The sequence below is a fragment of the Rhinolophus ferrumequinum genome, chromosome 10 (assembly GCF_004115265.2).
Source record: "Rhinolophus ferrumequinum isolate MPI-CBG mRhiFer1 chromosome 10, mRhiFer1_v1.p, whole genome shotgun sequence".
In the NCBI taxonomy this organism is placed as follows: Eukaryota; Metazoa; Chordata; class Mammalia; order Chiroptera; family Rhinolophidae; genus Rhinolophus; species Rhinolophus ferrumequinum.
In genome coordinates this window covers 16,179,386-16,201,292 of record NC_046293.1, presented here as the reverse complement: position 1 = coordinate 16,201,292, position 21,907 = coordinate 16,179,386, and the positions used below count along the sequence as shown (strand labels likewise).

The 21,907-nt window shown below is 43.0% G+C and overlaps 1 protein-coding gene across 1 annotated transcript in view; it reads left to right on the top strand.

Moving 5' to 3' along the window:
• Nucleotides 1-2,924: 2,924 nt before the first annotated feature.
• The window catches only part of STAB2 (stabilin 2), a 132,521-nt gene continuing 113,538 nt past the window's right edge, over nt 2,925-21,907 (top strand). Inside the window, exons 1-5 of the mRNA XM_033118295.1 lie at nt 2,925-3,180; nt 6,158-6,291; nt 7,618-7,733; nt 16,396-16,481; nt 17,281-17,350. Coding sequence (XP_032974186.1) covers nt 3,106-3,180; nt 6,158-6,291; nt 7,618-7,733; nt 16,396-16,481; nt 17,281-17,350 — 481 coding nt within the window. The 5' untranslated portion in view covers nt 2,925-3,105. The remainder of the gene's footprint in view (nt 3,181-6,157; nt 6,292-7,617; nt 7,734-16,395; nt 16,482-17,280; nt 17,351-21,907) is intronic.

Here is a 21,907-nt window from a genome sequence, read left to right as displayed (position 1 = left end):
AAAATAATATTGAATGTCAACTATAATTGAAAAATTAAAAAAGGGGGAGGATAGGTGAAGGGGAATTAGGGTCCAAATTTCTAGGTATAAAACAAGTCATGGGATGTAATGTACAGCATGGGGAATATAGTCAATAATATTGTGATAGCGTGGTACGGTGTCAGATGGTTGTTGGACTTATCATGGTGATCACTTCTTTAGGTTTATAAATGTTGAATAATTATGGTGCCCCCTGAAACTAATATAATATTGTATGTTAGCTATTTTTAATAAAAATCCTTAAAAAAAAAAAAACCCTTGTCTCAGAACAACTTTGAATGATTAGAGACAGAGATTAAACAATCTGCAAAAAGGTATAAGGACCAAAGTAAAGAAAGTGACATCTCACCCTGTGAGGGACACACAGATCAACAGAACTGGGGAACCCAGCAGATCAGCAACCCAGGAAGAGGAAATCCATACCCACCTTGGAGCTGCACTGGGTGTAGGGTAGAGATTTGTATAGCTGTTGTTCTATGAAACTGGTATATTTTAACTATATAATAATAATGATTAAGAGTGACTGAGCCCCCACTATGTGCTAGGCACCAGTCTAAGTCCTTTATTTGTTGATTGCAGGTACATTTGGGGAAAGCAGTGGTAAAGATTTGAAATAATTTGAAGGTTCTCTGTTCAAATGAGTCTCAAAGAAATAAAATTAACAAAACTACTCAGACAATTTCTAAACAAAGCCCTGTGAGTTATACGTATTTTTTTAATGCCACTAATTGATAAAGTATATGAACAGGTCTCTGGAGTCCCCGTGGCCATTGGAAGCCTAACTTCTACTTTCTTGCAACTTAAACATAAAATAGTCAACCCGCTATAGGCTAGGACTGTATTTCCCCAAAACAGATCAATAGAGAACTAAATCTTGAGGTTGTTGAGTTAACTAGCAAAGGGAAAAACATCTCTTGGTCTGAAAAACAAATGGAAAATGTTAGTTTAAGCAAAGTGAAACGGTTTTTCTTGGTTTGCTTATGTTATGTTTTACTGCAGGACTTCTCAGAACCTTTACTAGGCTAATGAGAATAGTCAGTACATCAGAAAGGGACCCCAGAAGCAGGCTTTTTCAAATTATCTGATGAGAGAGTTCTTCCTCAGCATTCCCTGCAGCATCTCCCAGAACTATTTAGGAAATGCAAATATGGGTTCATTTTACTATTTCCCCAGGGATCTAGCCCACTCCAAGCCCCAGAAACGTATCCATGTCCTTCTGAGAAAAAAGAATCGGAAAGAAGCTTCCAACTGCTCTTCCTGGTAGTGTCAGTTAGGGTGATATAGCTGCTATAACAGATAAATCTCAAACCTTCCTTGGCTTTACAGAATAATCATTAATTTTTCAACAAGCAGCAGTCCCATGCACGTGGAATCATCCCGGAAGCTTTGAAAAATACTTCTTCTGTTCTCCACACCCAGAAGTTCTGATTTGATGGTTCTGGAGCAGAGCTGGACACCAGGGAATTTTTCTTAAGCTCCTCCAGGATTCTGAGCCATGGTTGAAACCCATTTGAACCAAGGGCTTCCTCATCGGGCATCTTCCCATTCAGACTTCTGGGTTCGCCTCTAAGGCTTTCTGTATTGGAAGTTTCTCAGATTATTGATCAGTATAATGTCATGTTGTTTTAAAAATTCAAAAAGAGGAAGACTTGGCAGAAAAAAGAGGATTATTTAACCCAAATTAGTCTCTGTAACTGCATGAGTCCCCGAGTTAACTCAGTGTCATGAGATATACCTCATAGGCCCATCTTATTGATAAGCCCAAACTTTATCCTTTCTGGTTCTGGGCCTGACACTTTTCCATTATGTCAATGGGACTGGAGTACCACCTGCTATTTATTTATGTGTTAAATATTTATTGTTTTAGGCAGGAGAGGGTAGTAGTTAATAGTGTTAGCTCTGGCACCACACACTTTGAAAACCGGATCCCCACCCACGAGCTGTGTGACTTTGGAAAAGTTGCCTAACCTCTCTGCATCAGTTTCCTCATCTGTGAAATGGAGAAAATAATCCTCACTATTTCACAAAGTATTGTGAGAATTTAACAGGCTAATCCATGGAGAGATCTAGAATAGTGACTAGCACATACTAAGTTTTCAACAAATGTTAGTTATTATTTGTTCTAATTATTTTCAAATGCACATCTCAGCTTAAGGTTGCCGGAAGTATGGAGACAATGAAGGCTATGCCCCTGTTCTCAAGGAATTCACAGTTGGGCATGGAAGACAGACATACAGACAGATGGATTGTGACAGATGTGACTGGGCTTTTGTAGCATTAAGTGCATAACTTAAGTGCTAGGGTCTCCAAGGTGCTCTTGGAGGCGCAGGACCACAAGGCTTCCATGAAGAGGTGGCATTAAATCCTTGAAGAGGTGGTCTTTGAGGGAAAGATGAGATCTATAGGTTCAGTCATTTGCTACTGAAGCGACATGGAAGAGGGGAAAGGATGAGTTGAAAACCCAACTTTTGGCACCTGCGAAAAGATATTTCTTTGCAATAGTTTGCCAGGCAACCAGGTGAAGCCACCCCCATTCTTCAAAGTCAGGGACTCAGGCCCCTGCACCATCCCCTCCGCTGGACTGTACTCATTTATGGGTGCTCCCACAAATACTGCCCGAGCCCAAGCTTGGAATCAGACAGCGAGGCCCGTAGTTTTCCATCGGGTGGTTGTGGAAAGGTTGGCAGGGCTGTGGGTCCAGGAGCAGACAGAACCAGAGGCAGAAGAGGCAGAGCAGTAGGATGTAGGAGCTTATTCCTAGGAATTTCACAAGGCACAATAATTCTAGATCATGTGTCTGTCCCAGCCCCTTCAGGATATCCTGTCATTCAGCCAGGGTACATATACAGTTGAGAGTGGCCAGTGTCACCACAACCCCTGGATTTGCCATTTTTCCTGCCTAGAGGCAGGTCTCACATGTCATTGCATTCAATCCAGAGAGAAGTGAGGGGAGGATTTAAAAACAAACACTGAAATGAGAAAGAATTCATTGGGAGTTCATCAGACGAAGTTAAAATAGGTAAACAGTTCTGACAGGTGCCTGGCACAGAGAAATACTTCCTCGCCATGCTACAGAAATTAATACTTTTTCTTGGATTGATGGTACAAAGTTTCTGCTCCCCACCTGAAACTGCAGAGCAGGTAAGATGAGACTTGAGTTTTGGGGTGATTTTTTTTTCTGATTTGTTAGTTTTCACGATATGTTCAAAAGCTTTTTGCTTTCCTATGTTGTCACGGATAGAGAGTACTATGTGGACGTCACAAAATAAAGAGAAAGCTTGTGGAGAATAATGGTGATGCACCGTCTTTCTGAAGGTGTGCTCACCCAGTTGGTGGTGATTCCCGTGCTAACACGCCATTGTTGGGAGGTCTGATTTTGATGCCAACATTCCTCTTGCCCTGGTGGATTTGGGTATCCTGGTTTTTTTGTGTGTGTTTGTTTAGAACTCTTATCACTGCGAATACCTTGTATTGTGCCATTATGAATGGAGAAGATAACAATAGCTGTAGAGAGATGCTTTGCGGAATTCCAGGTTGGGTGCTATGTGGCTGAGAAACACAGTAGTACAAAATGTATTAGGTATTCATCCCTCTACCTCACAAGTTGCAGTAGAAGTGCCCAGGGCAGTCGTAGCAGCAGCCCGTGTGCGTACACTAGCACGCCAGCTTCTCGAGCAGGCTCACCTGAGTTGCCACAAACCAAGTTCAGTGTCAGACCTGCAGCAAGGCCCGCCTCCAGGAGCAGTGGGTGAGAGGCAACCCAAGTGATCGATTTAAAATGCATTTCACAAGATACGATGGCTACTATATTAGTAATAAAATTTAAACATGATTCTGCACCTGTGCCAGGCAAATTTTCATCAGCACCACCAGCTTCTTTCCAGATGGCTGTACTCTGACAGTGTCTGTCATGCAAACTTGGGGAGATGGGATAATGGTTATGCAATCCAGCTCTGAGGTTAGATAGGGGTGAGTTTGAACTGTGGTTTCATTCGTTTCACAAATATTTCTGAGGACCAGTGACTGTTCCTCACAGCTTACTAGCTGTTCAGCCCTGAGCGAGTTACTGAGCCTCTGTGAGCTTCCGTTTCAAACTTGACAGTACTCCCCATCAGCAGTAATTACCACCCTCGATATCACCATCACCATCATCCTAACGACTGCTTGCTTTAGGGCACATGTCGGGTCTTGACTTGTGCTTAAAGCTGAGTTTACTTTCCAAGAGGGGATCTTATGAGAAGCAGAATGAGTCATTTCATTTGAAAAGGACAATTTGACGGCCAAAGGATTTTTGAAAAGAGAATATTAACTCTGGCCTACTAAGAAAGAAAAAGCAAAGTAATGTCACCCCCTATACTTACCCACCTGGGAAACCCTAATGTAAAGGCAATCCTGCTTTAAAAAATATAGAGGTATGATGACCACTAAAGGGGATTAATTCAAACTACACCTAAGGGTGGCTTTTCTTATTATTCCATAAAGACCATTCCAATGCTATTTTTGCTTCATAAAATCACCAAATGAAAGCTGCCAGTAAAAACAGATTTTGTTTTCCTATACACCACTACACAGTGTGCAGGGAAGAGAACTGGCTAATCAAGGAATCAGAAGTCCACTCACTTACAGCGAGATCTTGGGACCTCAGTGGTCTCATCCATAAAATGGGAATGATGACACCTGCCCTACTTATCTTTAGGGTGGTCGAGGTCAAGTAAGATGATGCCTTTGGAAGTATGCATAACATAAACCACTCTGTCAGTGTAAGGTTTCCTCCCTCGTTTAACCTTTATAGATTTCAATAAATTTGGAAATAGCTACGGTGTTCCCTCGCCTGCTACTCCAGTGTTGGGCTCGAGGAATATGCTGAGGCATGACAAAGAAGTATGAGAAGTAAATGAAGAGCAATGACAACAACATTGTGCTCTACTGTCCGACCACTGAGAAAAGGAAGAGCAATGGGTGTGGACGTGGGGGGTGTTCCACAGAGCCCTGAAGGACAGGAGGTTTGGGCAGCCAGGGGGAAGGGAAACAACATTCCTATCAGGAGAGGCAACAAGCCGAACACAGAGATGGGAACAGAGAAGCGGTACAGGAGTTAGCACTTACTGCCTACAATATGCCACATACCGGGCCAGGCAACTTGTACCTGTGACATCATCGAAAGTCCTCAGTAACCTGAGGAGTGGTGATCAGTATCTCCCCCTCACAGAGGCCGGCAAACAGGAAAGAATTCATTCCAGATGGTACACTTCGCAAGGTACTGTGTTTGATTCCCAGCGTTGGTCTTTGGACTCCTAAGTTCAGTCTGTCTTCATGGTACAAAGCTGCTGCTTCTTGAGCTTGATGGGGACATGAAAGAAACTTGAAAGAGGGGAGGCAATCTAGTTGGGAGGATCGGCACCAGTGTCATGGACAAGGAGGGGTCCTGAAGACAGGGTCAAAGTGGCTCTGGATCAATCATTTTAACAGTTCTCTGCTGCCTGTTGTTGCTAATTGACGGTGTCTAGTGTGCCTCTCTGATTTCCTACAATGCATTCATTCAATCAACAAATATTTCCTGAGCACGACTGTGTGCCAGACAGTGCTCTAGGTGCTCGGGACAAAACAGCAGAAGATTGCTGCCCTCAGGGAGCCCACAGCCTAGCTGGATTGTAATCAAAAGATTGCCAACATATTTAGGGCAGAAGCCATATGCTCCACGACATTTAGCACCCAGGCTAGAGTTTTTCTGTGGAATTAATGCTGAAGTGGTCTCCCTGAGATTTGTTGATCTATGACCAATTAACCCTGAATAACCTGCCTTAACAATTTTCCATTTAAAGACAATTCTACAATATATTGCAGGTTTCCCATTTGGAAAAGCGTAGGTAGTAAGGTTTCCTAACCTTGCTGGACTCCAGACTTTAGATCAGCGATGGTAAATGGATGGTACAAGCAACCCACTGCACAGTCAGGGCAGACATTGCTTGTTGACCCCAACACTCTTTCCAGATAAGATTGAAAGCAGCCCTCCAGTCATGACCAATCAACCTCTCTGCCATCCCTGTCATTCCACTGGCATAAATGGAGAAGATTGGCCCAGCAAGGTTCTGCTAATGGGACTTTTTTTTTTTCACAGACAAAAAGATGCGATAAGAAGTCTCTCCTTATAATTAGGACTGAGTGCCTATCCTGCTCACTCAGTCTTGGAATTAAGTGCCCAGATGGATACACCAAAGTTACGAAAGGCTCTGTAGGGGTTCGAGATTGCAGGTAACATTATGAGAAAATAAGTGTGCTCAAGTCTTGGAATGCAAGGGATTGTGAATCCGAACAGAACTTCCTGTCTCAAAAACTACAAAGCATTTCCATGATTTTCTCTTACTCTGAGACTACATGAGTTCAAACTTAGGTAACTCACAACTATGACCTTGAGTCTACAAAATGTATTATTATTGATTCACATTTTAATATAAAATTAACTCTATTGCATTGCACATAAACATTCTCCCTTCATTTTGCCTTTCTTTAGTTTGAAAATACAGGTTTTGTTTCACTTGGAAAGGGTTCGAGTCAGACCATGTTAAAAGCCTTGGGTCTGACAGTTGCCTTACCAACAAGCTATGGACCCTGATATTCATTAGAACCCAAAAAAAGGGAGACCAATGAATCACAGCTTCACTGCATTTCATGTGAGCTCTGCATTCCTGAAATCCTTTATGATTCAAGACTCTCATAATTCAAAGCTAATTCTTGCAAAGGATGACAAGCGCTTCTGCTCACCAGCTAATAGACGAAGCCGTGCAGCTCAAGTGCAAACAATTTGTTATTTACTTAGTCTACTCATTTAGACATTAAGCAGTACTGAATGATTTCATTTTTAACAGGTAAAGGATTAGTATGATTTCTTATTTTGTATACAATGAAACCTTAACACCGTTATACCTAGAAACACTAGTCAGATCCTGGAATAAGCCATCCCGGCAGCGATCCCTGTCAGCAAACAATGGTGCTGACCTCCACAGAATTGCTATTCCAGACCTGTATCTCAGCTGATACAAAAACTGTTCTAAGGAATTCATCGCTCTGTCTCCCTCAAGGAACCTGTGGCAAATGTCACTCACTACATTGTACCACCTCTCACAGAAATTTCCACACCTATAGTATCTGCAAACACATGTGCTACTCCTGAGCATCTGGTTTGCCCTAAACCCACAGATCCTGTGTTATCACATAACTCGCGATCTTTCTCTTCTCGCACTGGCTGCGAGGATACCCAGCGACAAGTGTGAAGTATACTTCTAGCATGTGCCTAGAACCCAACCTGATTTTTCTCATCTACTAACTTCACTTCTGACATCATTTTAGATATTTCACCCCTATTTTCGTTGTGCCCTGATGTTTTTCATGCATTTCTTACAATGAAAGATAAATCAGGATTACATTTTATTCTACCTAGAGAGCAAACTGTGTTCAATGTATATTTTTTAAAATATAGCCAAGTAGAAAGACCTAAATAAAAATCTAGAGCAAACCCATGGCCCAGAGTTAACTGGATCACTCTGATTGTGGGTTAATGTCCTCTCTTTACCCTTGAAGGTATACCTTTGAGGTCAGATCATACTCTCGGTCTCTCCCTGGATGCCGCCACATCTGTAGAAAGGACTACCTCCAGCCTCAGTGCTGTCCAGGCCACTGGGGCCCAGACTGCATGGGTAAGTAGCACACTTTTCTTGGATTTTGATACTTGCTTCTCAGTGTCCCTCCCATTGGACAGAAAACGGAGAGGACAGAAACTCGATAAAAGGAGAATATCAGCATCTTTTTCTAAAAAGTCACATTTCTGTCTAAATGTTGACAATATTTCTTGCCCTCTCAGCTTTTCTACAGAAATCTGCTTTCCTCCAGTTAGTGATCTCTCTGTAAGAGAACCCTTTTACAATTCAGAAAATGAGACAACTGAAAGAAAATCCATTTTTAACAAAAAAAGATAACGGCCCATAGAGAGGAAGTCAGAATGCTGGGTTCTTATGACCCCACATACAGTTTTCTTTAAGAAGAAAGTTTGTTGCAACACCTCAAAAGACTGTAGTTATTGTTGAGCAAACAAAATCATTACTAAGTCTTCTAAAAATGTAGAAATAGGGATGGAATACCAAACTCTATACTAACCAGCTTCCACTAAAAGAAAAACCACTGGCCAAGTCTGAGTCAGTGGTATAGTTAGTGTCCTGTGGTCAAGCATTGCATGTGTTGGCTGAAATTCAGCTTCTATCCTGGTTAGAAATGTTTACATTCTAGAGTGTAAACAAGTGACTTCATCCTTGCTATGACGTGCAAATTATATGAGATCCCTTTTTGCCTTGGATAGTAAAAAAAAAAAATCAGACATTTTAATTCATGAATTTACCATTTATTTTCCATCTACTAAAATGTAATGAAAACATCTCCTTTTTACCAACTTAAGAGGAGAGATTAGTTCTCTTTGGCTTTGTGTTTTTTTTCCGATTAAAAGAATATAAGCAAATCGTACACAGCTTGTAAAATTTAGAAAAGTATAAAGAAGAAAAAATACAGCAACATGTATTCTGTCACACATCGGAAACCCTGAATAGTTTGGCATATTTCCCTGGTCTTTTACTCCATATGGCTTCTAAACAGTTGAGCCTGTATTGTATAAACAATGGTGTCTCCTGTTTCTTTTTGTAACTAATGATTAAATGGATAATAGCTTCCATTTACTCAACATTGCTGATATTAGGTACTAGAGAGGTATTTGACCTATATGATCTGATTTAATCCTTAAAACAAATCTTTGAGTTAGACATTTCTAGCTCCATTTTGCAAATGAGGAATCAGAGATTTGAAGATTATCTCTTGCCTGTTTCCTTTGGACTGCTAAGTGATAAAGCAAGTTCACATTTAGGGCTGCCTGGCGCCAAAACCTGAGAGAGAAAGAGGGTGAGAGAGAGAGATACTCTAAATTTTTTTTTTTTAATTTCTCTTTTGATTGGTAGTACCTTCAATCCTCCCACTCAATGCCTGGATCAACTCCTTGCCTGGAAAGGTCAAGGTTTGGGGTTTAGGATATCTTGGCCCTACTCTCTGGTAACTGTTCTGCTCTCTGTTTCACCCAAACATGTTGGCACAGTGTGTTTCTAAGAGTTTATTACATCAGAATCAAGTGATTAACCCAGACTTCCAGATTTCCAGAACTTTTGTAATGCTAAATGTGGTCATGATTACATCCTATTCTTATATACATCCTAATATAATAGAAAGAACTTTTCGATTTAATTTTCTCTTTCTAACCCACAAAAACAAATCTGATACTAAGTTACTAATCAGAGACACCACAGACAAGAAAAGGATTTGTCCAAAATACAGTAACAAAAGTCAGCACGTCCAACATAATTAATGACAGACCACAGCCACGAAAGGAAAAGTACTCTGAGCCTTTTGCCAAGTTTTAGGGTTGAATTTAGTTCCATCGTTACTGGTTTGGACAAGTTATTTCCAGCTTATGCATCAATCTTCTTAGCTGTCAATGGGGGTAAATAGTCCTAGTTTATCAAACTATATTAGAGATTTTAAAACATTGATATAGGTGAAAGTACTTAGCAGGTGTATGACACAAAAAAAGACTTCTTATAAATGTTTTATGAATAATAAATGAGTGAATCACCGTCAAAACAGACCTCTGATAATGAAAGGCAAATAAAAGGACACCCTTTCTCCGAGGCCTTTTTCAACTGTGGGTAACTCATAAATCACGAACAGGCTAACAAGACTGAAAATCTTCAGTGGGTTTCACACAATCACCCTATGCGCAAATGTGGTAAGGCTCACATCTGCCATCAAAGTTGTCTGCAATTCCTTGAACGTTCAGGCATTTCCTTCTGATAGGTCTGGAAGCCACAGAAGCAAAACATATAAAAACCAAGGCTTGGACATTCTTTCTGCTGTCCTTTCATTGGGGCAAAAGTGTACTCCCCTTTATCTTCATGTTCCAAACATACTGAATGTCTCAAAAGGCTTCCTTCCTTCCTTTGGTTCAGGAAAGAGATAAATCCTCTACGTGGCTGTGTTCTTTTACCTCTTACATTTTGTGGTGATGACAGGCGCTATCTTGGTTATCACTTTACATTTCCGCAAGGATAAGGCCATTTCAGAGCTGCTGACATGTATCCATCCTTCTTTTTGAGGAAGTACAAGCTCTGGAATGGCCTTCTTTCCAAGGCAAGGGCAGTATCCACTTCCTTTTTAATGCATCAAGAAATACATTCATACTCAACCCCACTGGGTTACTCTTTAAATTCTTTTAATAGTACCTTAAACGAATTAGAAAATAACTCAATGATCAATTCTGAAAACTTGGAAAATTCAAAAAAGCAGAAGGAAAAAAAAATTTACTCATCATCTTCTAAAATTAAGACTAAGGCATGAATTCTCACTTGGGGAAAATATATATATATATATATATATATATATATATATATATATATCATCCTGACATAAGAAAGGTGTTTCTATCCATTTTTAATGTGATTAAAACTTGTTCCTCATTAAAACTTGTACTGCTTTATCAGATCTGCATATAGAAGTCTATTCTCAGCACAAAAACATATTTTTAACCTTGAAACTTCATACATTTGAACAACCAATATTCTATTTGACATGAAGTAGATCTTTTCTTATTTGAACATGCCAGTTCTTTTTATTCCACCATGAATGTTAATGAATTTGTGCTATAACTCAAAGCAATGGAAAAAGAATGTGGCAAAACAACCTGATTATTTCAAAAGGAAATGACCTTGATTCTTCTTTTTCAGGTCAATGTCATCGAATCATGCACATTGAATTTTTTTGTGTGTCATGTTATTTGCATTTTCAGACCACTTTTTTCTTTCCTGGTGTATGTTCCTTGCCATCCCCTGCACAGGTTGCAAATAACAGACTACATGGATTTGGAACCATTCTTTTAGGCACGTCCTTTTCACTTCTGAGTGAAAAATAATGCTGAGTTCACATGAGGAACCTATTTCGCATCATTTTCCCAGACAGACAAGTTCAACCAGAGTTATAAATTGAATACCGGGACAGAGTCTCTGCCTAGCACTGTGAGCCAAGCTTTTACACAAAGATGGTGACGTAGACTAGGTTCCCCTAGAGTTCCTTGGGAGATAAAGTTACAGCAAGGTCCCTGGCCTTTGCTGGCCAGGAAGTTCATTATCTTCCTTTAAAGAAACAGCACAGCTGATGATTTGCTGACAGCTTACAATGGGTAAGCCGCCTGCATGAGGAAAGTCACAATGCAAGGGACCCCCAGAGTGTCCGTGACCAAAGGGAAATGTGATAATGACCTAAAATAGCCTTATCAACTCCTTGACCTCACAATGCATCAGAAATATACCCTTATAGCAAATTCTGTAATCTCTCTTCCAAGTGTGGCTGCTGAAAATGTCAATTTTACCATCTTTTTTCTTAATGGGGTCCTGAGGTCATAGCAAATGATTAGAGAAGCGGGAAAGAAATTTACAGTTTTGCATAAAAACCTCCACCTCCTCCTTGCCTGGGAAAATTCACATTGATTTTTTCCGGCATACCCAGAAGTTCTCAACATTAGTGCATAGTAAAATTACTGTCAAGCCTGTGAAAATTCATATTCCTGGGTCTTACACCCAAAAATCCCCACTTGGTAGGTGTAAAGGGCCAAACTTGGCATAAAATTAAAACTGGTTATTCCTGAGCAACGGGTTGAGTATGGACTGAAATCCAGCCCATCCTTGGCTCACCAAGCCATACATTCTTGGTCCACCCCAAGGAAGGACCACCTCTCAATTGTAGTTTCATCTTCTTGCCAAGCCTAGTCTTTGGATATATGGACAAGGGCAGTGGGGACTGGGGAAGCTTTTCTTAATTTGCACAAAGCCTCTCTATGCTTAATTTGCACAAAGCCCAGGTCCTGTGAAAAGCAGATGCCGAGGCAGGGCTAGAAATACAAGAGGTTAATTTAAAAAAGTGCCTACAAGGGAAAGTGAGAAGGAAGCCAAGAGATGCTGGGAGAGCCATCCAACATGCATGGAGGTCTGACCCTTGTGACTAAGAGAGGGAGCCAAGGAAGGTTAAATGGGAAATCTTAGACCACATGTAGCTCTCAGAAAATTTGGTAAAGCTGACGGGAGTCCTCCAGCCAAAGTCACCCAACAGAGGAGTTCTGTGTCTTGTAAGAATGGGCCTGCCCTGGTATCCCTGCCGGTCTCACTCACTGCTGGAAGCAGTCATGGGAAGTGTGGCCTCATGAATAGGATGGTGGTTTGGGGGGAATTTATGCTCTCACCATACAGATGTGAGAGGTGCGTTTTCATGGCTACTATTCCTGAAGAAGAGGGCCTTAAGAATCTGCCTTGGTAACAATCCCCTCTCCCAGGTGATTAGAAGCAGATGGTCCAGTAAATACCCTTAGAGAAACACCTGCCTACATTTTTAAAAAGAAAGGCTTGCTAACCGTCCCCTAAGGAAACAGGATACAATGTCACACTCTCAGGAGTCAGGATGGAGGAAGCTCTCCAGTTCCTCCACAATCAGCCTGTAGCCAGGAATATGGTAATATTCTCAGTAGGTGACTCAGCCCCATTTTCTTCTCTATATGTTACCACAAGGCATGGGCTAAGTGGAAGGGACAACCAGAGGATAGAAAAATTGAGTCTGCCCTAGAGAAGGCGTCAGGGAGAGTGTCTTTTCGGGTGGGAAGGGCACAGGCAAGGTGTGGAGGGAAGGAGACGCCCAGGGTAGTCAGCTAGGGTGAACAGAAAGGATGTGAGATGGGAACGGAGTTGGTTCAATAGATGGAGGAAACTATTCAGTGGATTGCGAGTGTGGGAGACTGGGGTTCAGGCATCATTGCCTGCAAAAGTAAAAATGCCTGGGACGGCATTTCTGCGAGGTGGCACTGACTGCTGAGCCTCAGAGTGAAGGAGGCTCTATGTTCTTCTGAGCCAGCCCGGAAGGCAAACTTGAGATCTCTCAGAGAGCCCCTTGCATGCCTAGGGAGAGGCATGGGGACCAAGAGAAATGAACAGGGGCAGAGCTGTCACCTTTCTATCTTCCTGGTCCTGCCTAAAGTTGGGCCAAGTTCTTAAAAAAACCATCTCAGCCCAAGAAGGGCCTAATGTCAAAAGGAAATGGGAGAAGAGTTGTGTGATAGTTGATGCTGTACGGTAATGTTCTCTTAGCACCTCATGTCGGGCATTGTGAACTCAAGTCCTTCAGCTGGTTTTCAGATGAACTTCAAAGTGCATACCTGGTATGGTGAGGCCCTCTCCTTTTCTCTTTATCCTCACCTCCTGCTGATCTTTTTAAAGTAAAGACCAGTCCTTAGTGATCTGGCTATTGCCCTCAGATCTAAGCCAACTGGGCCCTTCAGGATTAGGTTGTTTTTGGTAAATGCAGGTGACCTCCAGTAGGTGGAGTGATGAGCGCTCTAAGAGGTCTCTTCCCCTCAACAACCTTGATCCCAGTTAGGAAACCAGTATTTATTTGATTATCTGTTGATCCATGACTCTCTCCCCATTGGACTGGACTAGAACCATGGAAATAGAGACCAGGTCTGTGCACACACCTTGTATATCCAGGACCTTACTTGGTCCAGATTCAAATAGGTGCCCGATATCTCGGAGTGTTGGCAACTGTTATACTGCCAGTCTGAAAGAACAGAAACTGGAGAGGATGGAGAGTACCCACTCTAAATAATAATAGCCACCATTTATTGAGCACCTAATATTTCCAATCCCTACCAGAACCTGCCAGGATGACACTTAAACTGAATCTCAGAGCCAGGCATTGACATTCCCAAAGGGACACAGCTAGCAAAGAGTTGACCTGGGGTTCAAACCAAGAACATTCTGATTATAAAGCCCCGGCTCTTTCATGACATTGTTGCATCTCATGCAGCCACTGCCCTAGCTGATGCAACATACTGGTTTTCAACGTGATTTATAAATATTAGCTACCTGTCAGTGTGTCTTCTCCTTCACTCATGAGCATTTCTGTTATCTGTGCTGTGGCTCTGGTGTACAGTAGGGCTTGATTTGTGTCTAGCATGATGATATACAGTGTGGAAGACTCTGCAGCACCTGCCTGTGTTTGAAGCCTGGCTCTGCCACTGTTGTAAAGAAAGAAAGACCACAGACTCAAAGTGTGCAATTTAGACCCTGCGGTTTACTAATCTTCTGCACGCAGGGAGGAAACAGAGGAGCCAGAGAGAACATAGCCTGCGCATGTGCCACTCAACTCTCTCTCCTCCCAGTACCTGCAAGTTACACATGCTCTTTTAAAGAACTAGCCTAGTAACTCAAGCGAGCCATCGGGGTATCACTGAGAGTATGGATGGCTTCTCTCTGTGGTCTCTTTTTTTAGAAGTTTCTTTTTCCCAAAACTGCCTTTTCTGTTTCTATGGATGCTGATTTCTCGGAAGATATATGGCACAGCAAGCTTGTGGCACAGAAGAGCTCTGAACAAAGGTCTTTGTCGATGGGTGTGGAAGGGGAGGGAGGGCAGGAAGGTGGGCACTTCCAGGAGAGTGAGTCTCTCATTATCCCTTGACAGCTGGGTGACTTTGAGCCACTTTACTACCTCATGCCTCAGTCTCCTCATCTAGAAAATGGGGCTTAAACTAGGACTTAATGTCAGGAGATTGCTTTGAATGGTACATACATGCGTCCTTTATTATTATCTAGAACTCCATACCTTTAGCTGTTGTGTGGAAGGCATTTGCCTTGCTAACTTACATTTGGGGTGACATTTGATCCTGCCTCATTCACACAAACACATTTCATGGCCATTGTATGATTTCTGCTTGGTGTTTGCTGGTCCGGATCCCTTGTTTAGACAGAATTCACCCGATGTGGTATTACATCCATGTAAAAGGTAGACCAACAGGTATAAAAAGAAACAGAAATTTGTTTCACTCTCATCGCAGTAGCATCTTACATTTTTGTCACTTATCGATACTTTAACGCCCAATTGGATTTGGGGCCTTGTGATTTCTGACTTTCTAGCTGAATGTCCCTGTCCTACAGGGACTCAGCTCCCGCTCCCTGCACAAGAAGACAGGATATGGTGAAGCCAAAGAGGAACATCCACAGAACCCACAATATAGTGGGTTCATACCACTATATTCTCGCTGGCGGCTGGGTTGGAGATACAGGAAGCAGGAGCCACACTATCCGCAATCTGCCATCCGCTTCTCTGCCAACCGACCAACCACTTTGCCAACGTAGCCACGGCAGTTATATCAGTCGCCAATGGCTAACCGGTAACAGCTGATGGCCTCCCAGCCACAGCAGATGGCCATCGGATTACAGCTGATGGACATGTAATAACGGAGCCAGCATCTTTCCACGTGAGGCCGAGAGCCTGGAAACTGCTCTCCTGGCTCTGTCCCTACAATCCCTCTGCCCCAAAATGTACCATAATGCTTAGTGGGTAGTAAATATTCTCTGAATGTTTAGTGAATGACTGAAATCCTCTAATAAATGTTTATAAAAGCTCCAATTCAGGCCTAGCACAGCCCCAAAGTGCAAAATCCGTGCTTGTTTGGAATCAGCATCTGAGTAAAATCTAAATTCTTGTGCTTGCCACACAAAGCTTTTCATTCATTGGCTCCAAGGATCTGATGATTCCTCATCAGCTACCTCTTCCCCCAGCGCCCAAGTTCCAGGCCCCAGCAAACTTCTTACCGCTCCCGGAACAGGCCGTGGCCTCGTACACCTCTGAGACTTTGTACTTGTCCTTTCCTCTTCCTGAAATGCCCTTCCCTTCTAAGAACAGCCAACTCCTATTGAGCCTTCAAAACCCCAGCTTAAATAATTCCTCCTCAGGGATATCTCCTAGACTCCCCAAGGCAGCATTAATAGCTCCCTTTTCTGGTCTCCCTCAAAATCCTGTCTAGCACACTAATTAACAGGCCTGACCTTAAAGTCATGCTAAGCAGTGAGCTTTGCACCTTGTCAAGTGTGTGTCTTTGAGCAAATCATGTGACCTCACTGAACTTCATCCTCCTTATCTGCTAACCAGCACCAATAGCAACCCCTGAGGGTAGCCAGGGGAATGATTTAATTAGATCATTGTAAAGTGGGTAGCAAATGTCCAAGATTATAAGAATAAATAGCAGTTTGATGCTTACTATTACAGCACCTGACATTATACAGTATGATTCACTTGCCTCCCCTGTATAACCCTAGGTGATACCAGCAGGGTCTTCCATTATTTCTTATCCCCGCTCAGTAACTGGCACATAGTAGGTGCTTAATGCATCCTTGCAGAATGCGTGTGTGTAGTCATGAATGAATGAATCTGAGTCCTTTGATTCCCTAGAATGCCCAGGAGGAGCGACGTCCCCCTGCAGCGGCAGGGGCAGTTGTGTGGAAGGCATGGAAGGAAACGGAAGCTGTGTCTGCCAAGTAAGTTCAGAAATGTGTTCTCACCTCTGACTCTGCTCCCTCTCTTTACCTTTTGTCCCTCCTTAAACAGACACTTACTAGCTGGAGTCTCTAAGAACTAGCGATATTCGTATAAAGAGTAGGCAATCTGCAAGAAAGTGACTTCTTAAAGGGGCCTTTGAGTGAGTCTGTTAACTGCTCAGCCTGAAGTGTATCCATCTGTGAAATGGGTTTGATAATAATACCTATGGAATTACATTAGTTGAAAAAGTGAAATGAGATCATAGCAGTGAAAATTCTTTGTGAAACAATCCAGGGCTGTAAAAATTGTCATTGTCGCTGTTCATAATCCCCACTATTTGTTAAACAAAGAAGGATTTCTTTGTTATCCCATGAAAGTGACTTTTGCTAGACTTTTTAGATGACTGAAGTACAAAGAAATCCTTCTGAGAAAAAAACAATGAGCTCCACTGTCTTCAGAAATGCCACATCGAGAGAGTTTTCATTTCAACCTTGGGTGCAATGCTGAGATGGCTGTCAGCACTGGCTCTGTAGTTACATCTTTGGACGGACAAAACAGCTTTCTTCTGAAGAGCGTCACACTCAGTAAAAAAATAATACAGGGCTTAACATACTCATTGTCACACAAAAACAGCAAATCATAAAGGGGGAAAAATAGAAAGGCACTTCCAGATAAGCACAGAGAGAAGATGTAACTGAGAAGCAAACGCTGACCAGACCATCAGTGAGAAATCAATGGGCTTCCTGGGTAACATAGGTAACTTTGGGTCTAATGATATCTACCTCGGGTGTTTTGCAGAAAGGGTTTGGTGGAACAGCCTGTGAAATCTGTACGGATGACAATGTATTTGGACCCAACTGCTCAGCAGGTATGTCTGATTTTTGTCTAATCAGATATATTTAGAAAGGTTGACAGTCTAAACATGGCTATACTGCTAAAGACCCCAAAAAGACGGTTCCTTGGGGGGGAAATACGGAAGAGTTGTGTATAACCAAGTCTACTGAGACAAAACAGAGTTGACAACAAATCTGATCAAACTCAGTTTTTGAAAAAAAGAGTGTTTCCTGTGGTTTTCAGCACTTGCAGTCAGCATTCCTCACCAGTGATGTTTCCTGGAAAACTGGGGGCATACAGTTTCCTCTCTCTAGGCTCCAGGATTCAACACCCACTGTTCTTTCCCGGTCCAGCTTCTCCCTAAGGTCTTTCCAGATCCTGGTCTCAGCATTGACCGTCTCCCCATGGCCACTACTTCCACCATAGCTCCCTTCACCTTCTAGTCTGTCCTTCCCTTTGGGGAGTTCGCAAATAAATGCCTGAGGTGATCAGAGATTGTTGGCTCCAGGTTGCAGATTAAAACAAACAAACAAACCTGACACTGGTTTGTCCACGCTCTTATTTTTGGTTTCCCCCAGAAGTAGAACCTGAAACAAGGATTTCAGTACCAGTATCGTATGTGGGATGTGACCCCAGCAACCACTAAGAAAGTGACATAGGGGGAATAATAGGTGTGTTGTCAAGTCAGAGACTAGCGTGGACGAACAGAGCTTAATGCCCTGGGGATCTCTGGAGTTGGTGTGGACATTCATCTCAGAGTTATCCCACCTGAGGCGAGAGGGAGCCAGAGTACAGCAAGGAGAATCATCACCCCTCCCCCAAAAATGTCCACATCCTAATCCCTTGGACCTGAGAATATATTACCTTGCATGGCAAGGAGGAATTAAAGTAGCAGATAGAATTAAGGTTGCTAATCAACTGACTGTAAAATGAGATGATCCTGGATGAGGATTTAATGAGATAATCAGTGCACGATAAATGTGAGCAATTATTGTTATTACCGATTATTCCCTAGTGTCCCCAAGCTTTCTCCATCTGCCACTCCATAAAAGATGATTTCATAAGAGTCAGCAAAAGCACATTTAAAACAGATGTTGGTATTCTGTATGTTTTTAAGATTACATTATACTAAAGGACATTAAACTCAAATATAGTCAATCGATTGCTTAGAAATAACGTGTCTCCCAAATTGTCCCTTTCCTACCAGAATATTAGAATTTAAATCACATATTTTAAATAAATATTGAAATGGGAAGGAAGAAAGACAGTATCTAGCATTGCTTACTTCTCAAGAAAGCCAAGTAATTACTTTGGGATGAAAATATAGATAGAAAATGAATCCGTGTTGCCTCCAGGAAACTGGTATTGGTTGCCGGTGAGCACAGATTTCCATGGAGATTCCAAACATTTCTAAATAAAGTAGCGTTTCTTCACACTTGCTTGTGCCATGGAGAGAGGGCAAGTGAAAGGGAGAAAGATGGTTTAGAGACCTAAATTGTTAAGAAAGTTACAAACCTACACTAAAAGTCGGAAGAAAAAAATTCCCAATTCCAGGTTCTAACAGAACGTCGTGTGGTGACAGAAAGGTTCTTTACCTGTGTTATCCCACAGCCTCTGTCACACGTGACCATGGCGGACCTGGAATGTGGCTAGTGTAACCGAGGGGCTGAATTCTAAATTTTCGTGCATGTTACTTAGTTTAAATATAAATAGTCGCACGTGGCTAGTGGTTACCATATTGGAAAGCTCAGCTCTAGAACATACGATGCCTAAGAAAAGGTTTTGAAACCAGACTGGCCTGTATTTAAAACCAACCCCAGCTGCTGTGTGACCTGGGGCAAGCTATGTAACTTCTGCAAGCCTTCCTCATCTATAAAACAGGAATCACGATACCTGCCTCACAGGGTTAACAACACAGCAGTGTTCTGAGCAGCACAGCACAAACACTCCACAAAGGAAGCAAGTATTAAACGAGGACAAAAGCCAGCCAACGGTACGGTGGACAGTCATTCACCGATCAATGAATGAATGAATGAATGAATGAATGAATGAATGAATGGCTCGGTGATACTGGTCACTTCCTATTGGCAACGACTAGGGGAACTTGCAGACCTTTACAGCCCTGCGTCCACTGGGTGCCAGTGTTGTTTTATCCAATGAGGTGTTGGTCCCTCGGAGGTGGCGATTCTGCCTATAAGTAGGACAGCTCTATTAGCTGCAGTTTATTTTTAACACTGGCTTTAACCTGATGCCGGAGCATTCTCCTCCCCGACTGGTGATTAATTTAGACACGATTTACGGCTGCACCGGCCAAGGATTTTCATGTCCGTTGCCAAGGCCCTACCCTGCTTGGTGCCTCACTCCTGGTTGGGGCAGAATGCAAAGCCCACTTTCTCTGACATGACCTGCAAGTCAGTCCCACAATCATGTCGTGTTAATTAACATCAGCTGGCGTGTGCTGAGCACCTGCTGTGTGCCAGGTAGTGTGGGAAGAGGCGTGACATACTGGACATACATGATCTCTTTGGCCCTTCACAGCAACCCGTCAAGCTGGATTCCTCACTTTATAGATGAAGAAACAGAGAGGCTTCTCAAGGTCACATGGCTATTAGAGGGGCAGAGGCAGGATTTGACCCCAAGAGTCTGTCCCTAGAGCCTAGACACCAAAGCATTGCACCATCTGCTCCTGGCCAGCATCCACCATTCGACCGCTGACAGGTGATGGGGATACAAATGAGGAGAGATTAGGTCCCCACCCCCAAGGAACTGGAAACACAGGTGACAATTATGATCCATTGTGCACAGCACCATGGAATGTTACAGGAACACCGGTGAGGGAGCAGCTCACTCTGCCACGGGCCCCGGCACGGGGGGCTTGGTGCACTGGCCCTCTGACCCGATGGCCACAGCTTTGACCACTTTAAAGTCACACACCATTTAAAATTCGACATATTTAAAGTCAAATTTCAAGTGTCTCTAGAGATTTGTCACAAATACCAAGGGCTCTTTAAATGACATCTGAGAATCCCTTTGCCACTCACTTCTCCTTCCCAAGGACACTTTCTTGGCAGCGGCTTGCAGCCCTGAGATGCATGTCAGAAGGTCCCTAAAGCTGTGCCAAGGCAGTTAATCCAGTACAGAGGCTGTGCTGGAAGGCCGGACGCAGGGAGTGGCTCACACCAGGTTCTCGAGCCCAGAGGGGAGCTTAGCGACAAGGACAGGTCTTGCGGTGAGCATCTAAATTGGGAGCAGGGCCTGAGTCACATTCACCTCTCCTCTTCCACCCGCTTGCCTTCTTCCAGTGACCACATGACAACCTTGTATCTCTTAGGGTCTGGCTTCCGCACTGTACTGTGAACTTGAATTTAAATACTGTGAGTGACTCATATTTGTATCCCCCGTGCCTAAGTCATTGCCTACCACTAGGTAAGCCCTGGGGTGACTGAACTGAGACTTCTCTGCTGGTATACCCACTCCTCTCCCCAGGTGTCTCCATGACCAATCTGCCTTCTCTCAGGAACTCATCTGTTCCAAAAGCTAACCCATAAGTGGACATCAAAGTGCTTTGCTAAAATAGAAACAGTGGCAAATCAGTTTTTGAAGGAAGGATGACAACTGCAAATCTGATTTAATTCTTCATTCCTTTCAATGAGTTCTTGAGCTCGTTCGCTCCCATTTTTCATGTTATACCGGATTAATGATTCTTACCTTACAGGGTGCCGTCAGCGTTAAATGAGATAATGCGTGGAAAGAGTGTGGCAGGATGCTTGGTAAATAGTAAGTGCTCAATAAAGGGAAGCCCAGGGCCAGTTCTAGGGTGAGGTGAGGGAGGCACATGCCCCAGCTGCAGAATATAGGGAGGCATCAAAACCTCAATAATCAAGCTAAATCATTTCATTAGTTATTTAGAGCTGCTGGTACAAAGTACCACAAACTAGGTGACTAAAAAAAAAACAGGAATTTATTGTCTCAGCTCTGGATGCTGGAAATCAAACAACAATATGTTAGCGAGGCTAGGCTCCTTTCAAAGCCTCCAGGGGTTGACTCTTCCTTGCCACCTCCAGCTTCTGGCAGCCCTAGGTATGCCTTGGCTTGGGGCAGCACCATTCCAATCATTGTCTCTGTCTTCACGTGGCCTTCTTCTCATATGTCTGTGTCCTCTCTTCTTATAAGGACACCAGTCATACTGAACTAAGGCCACTCTACTCCAGTACGACTTCAGCTTCACTAATTACATCTGCAGTAACTCTGTTTCCAAATAAGGTCATTTTGGGGTACCGAGGGTTTGGATTTCAACATATCCTTTGGGGAAATAAAATTCAACCCATGATAATCATATTCTTAGATTAGTGAACAAAACATCAAAATGTTAAATAAAGGCAGGATCCAACTATGTACTTGTGCTACCCTGCCTCACTCTCCTCACCCTATGCCCTGCCTCACTCTCCTCACCCTATGCCCTGCCTCACTCTCCTCACCCTATGTCCTGCCTCACTCTCCTCACCCTATGCCCTGCCTCACTCTCCTCACCCTATGCCCTGCCTCACTCACCTCACCCTATGCCCTGCCTCACTCTCCTCACCCTATGCCC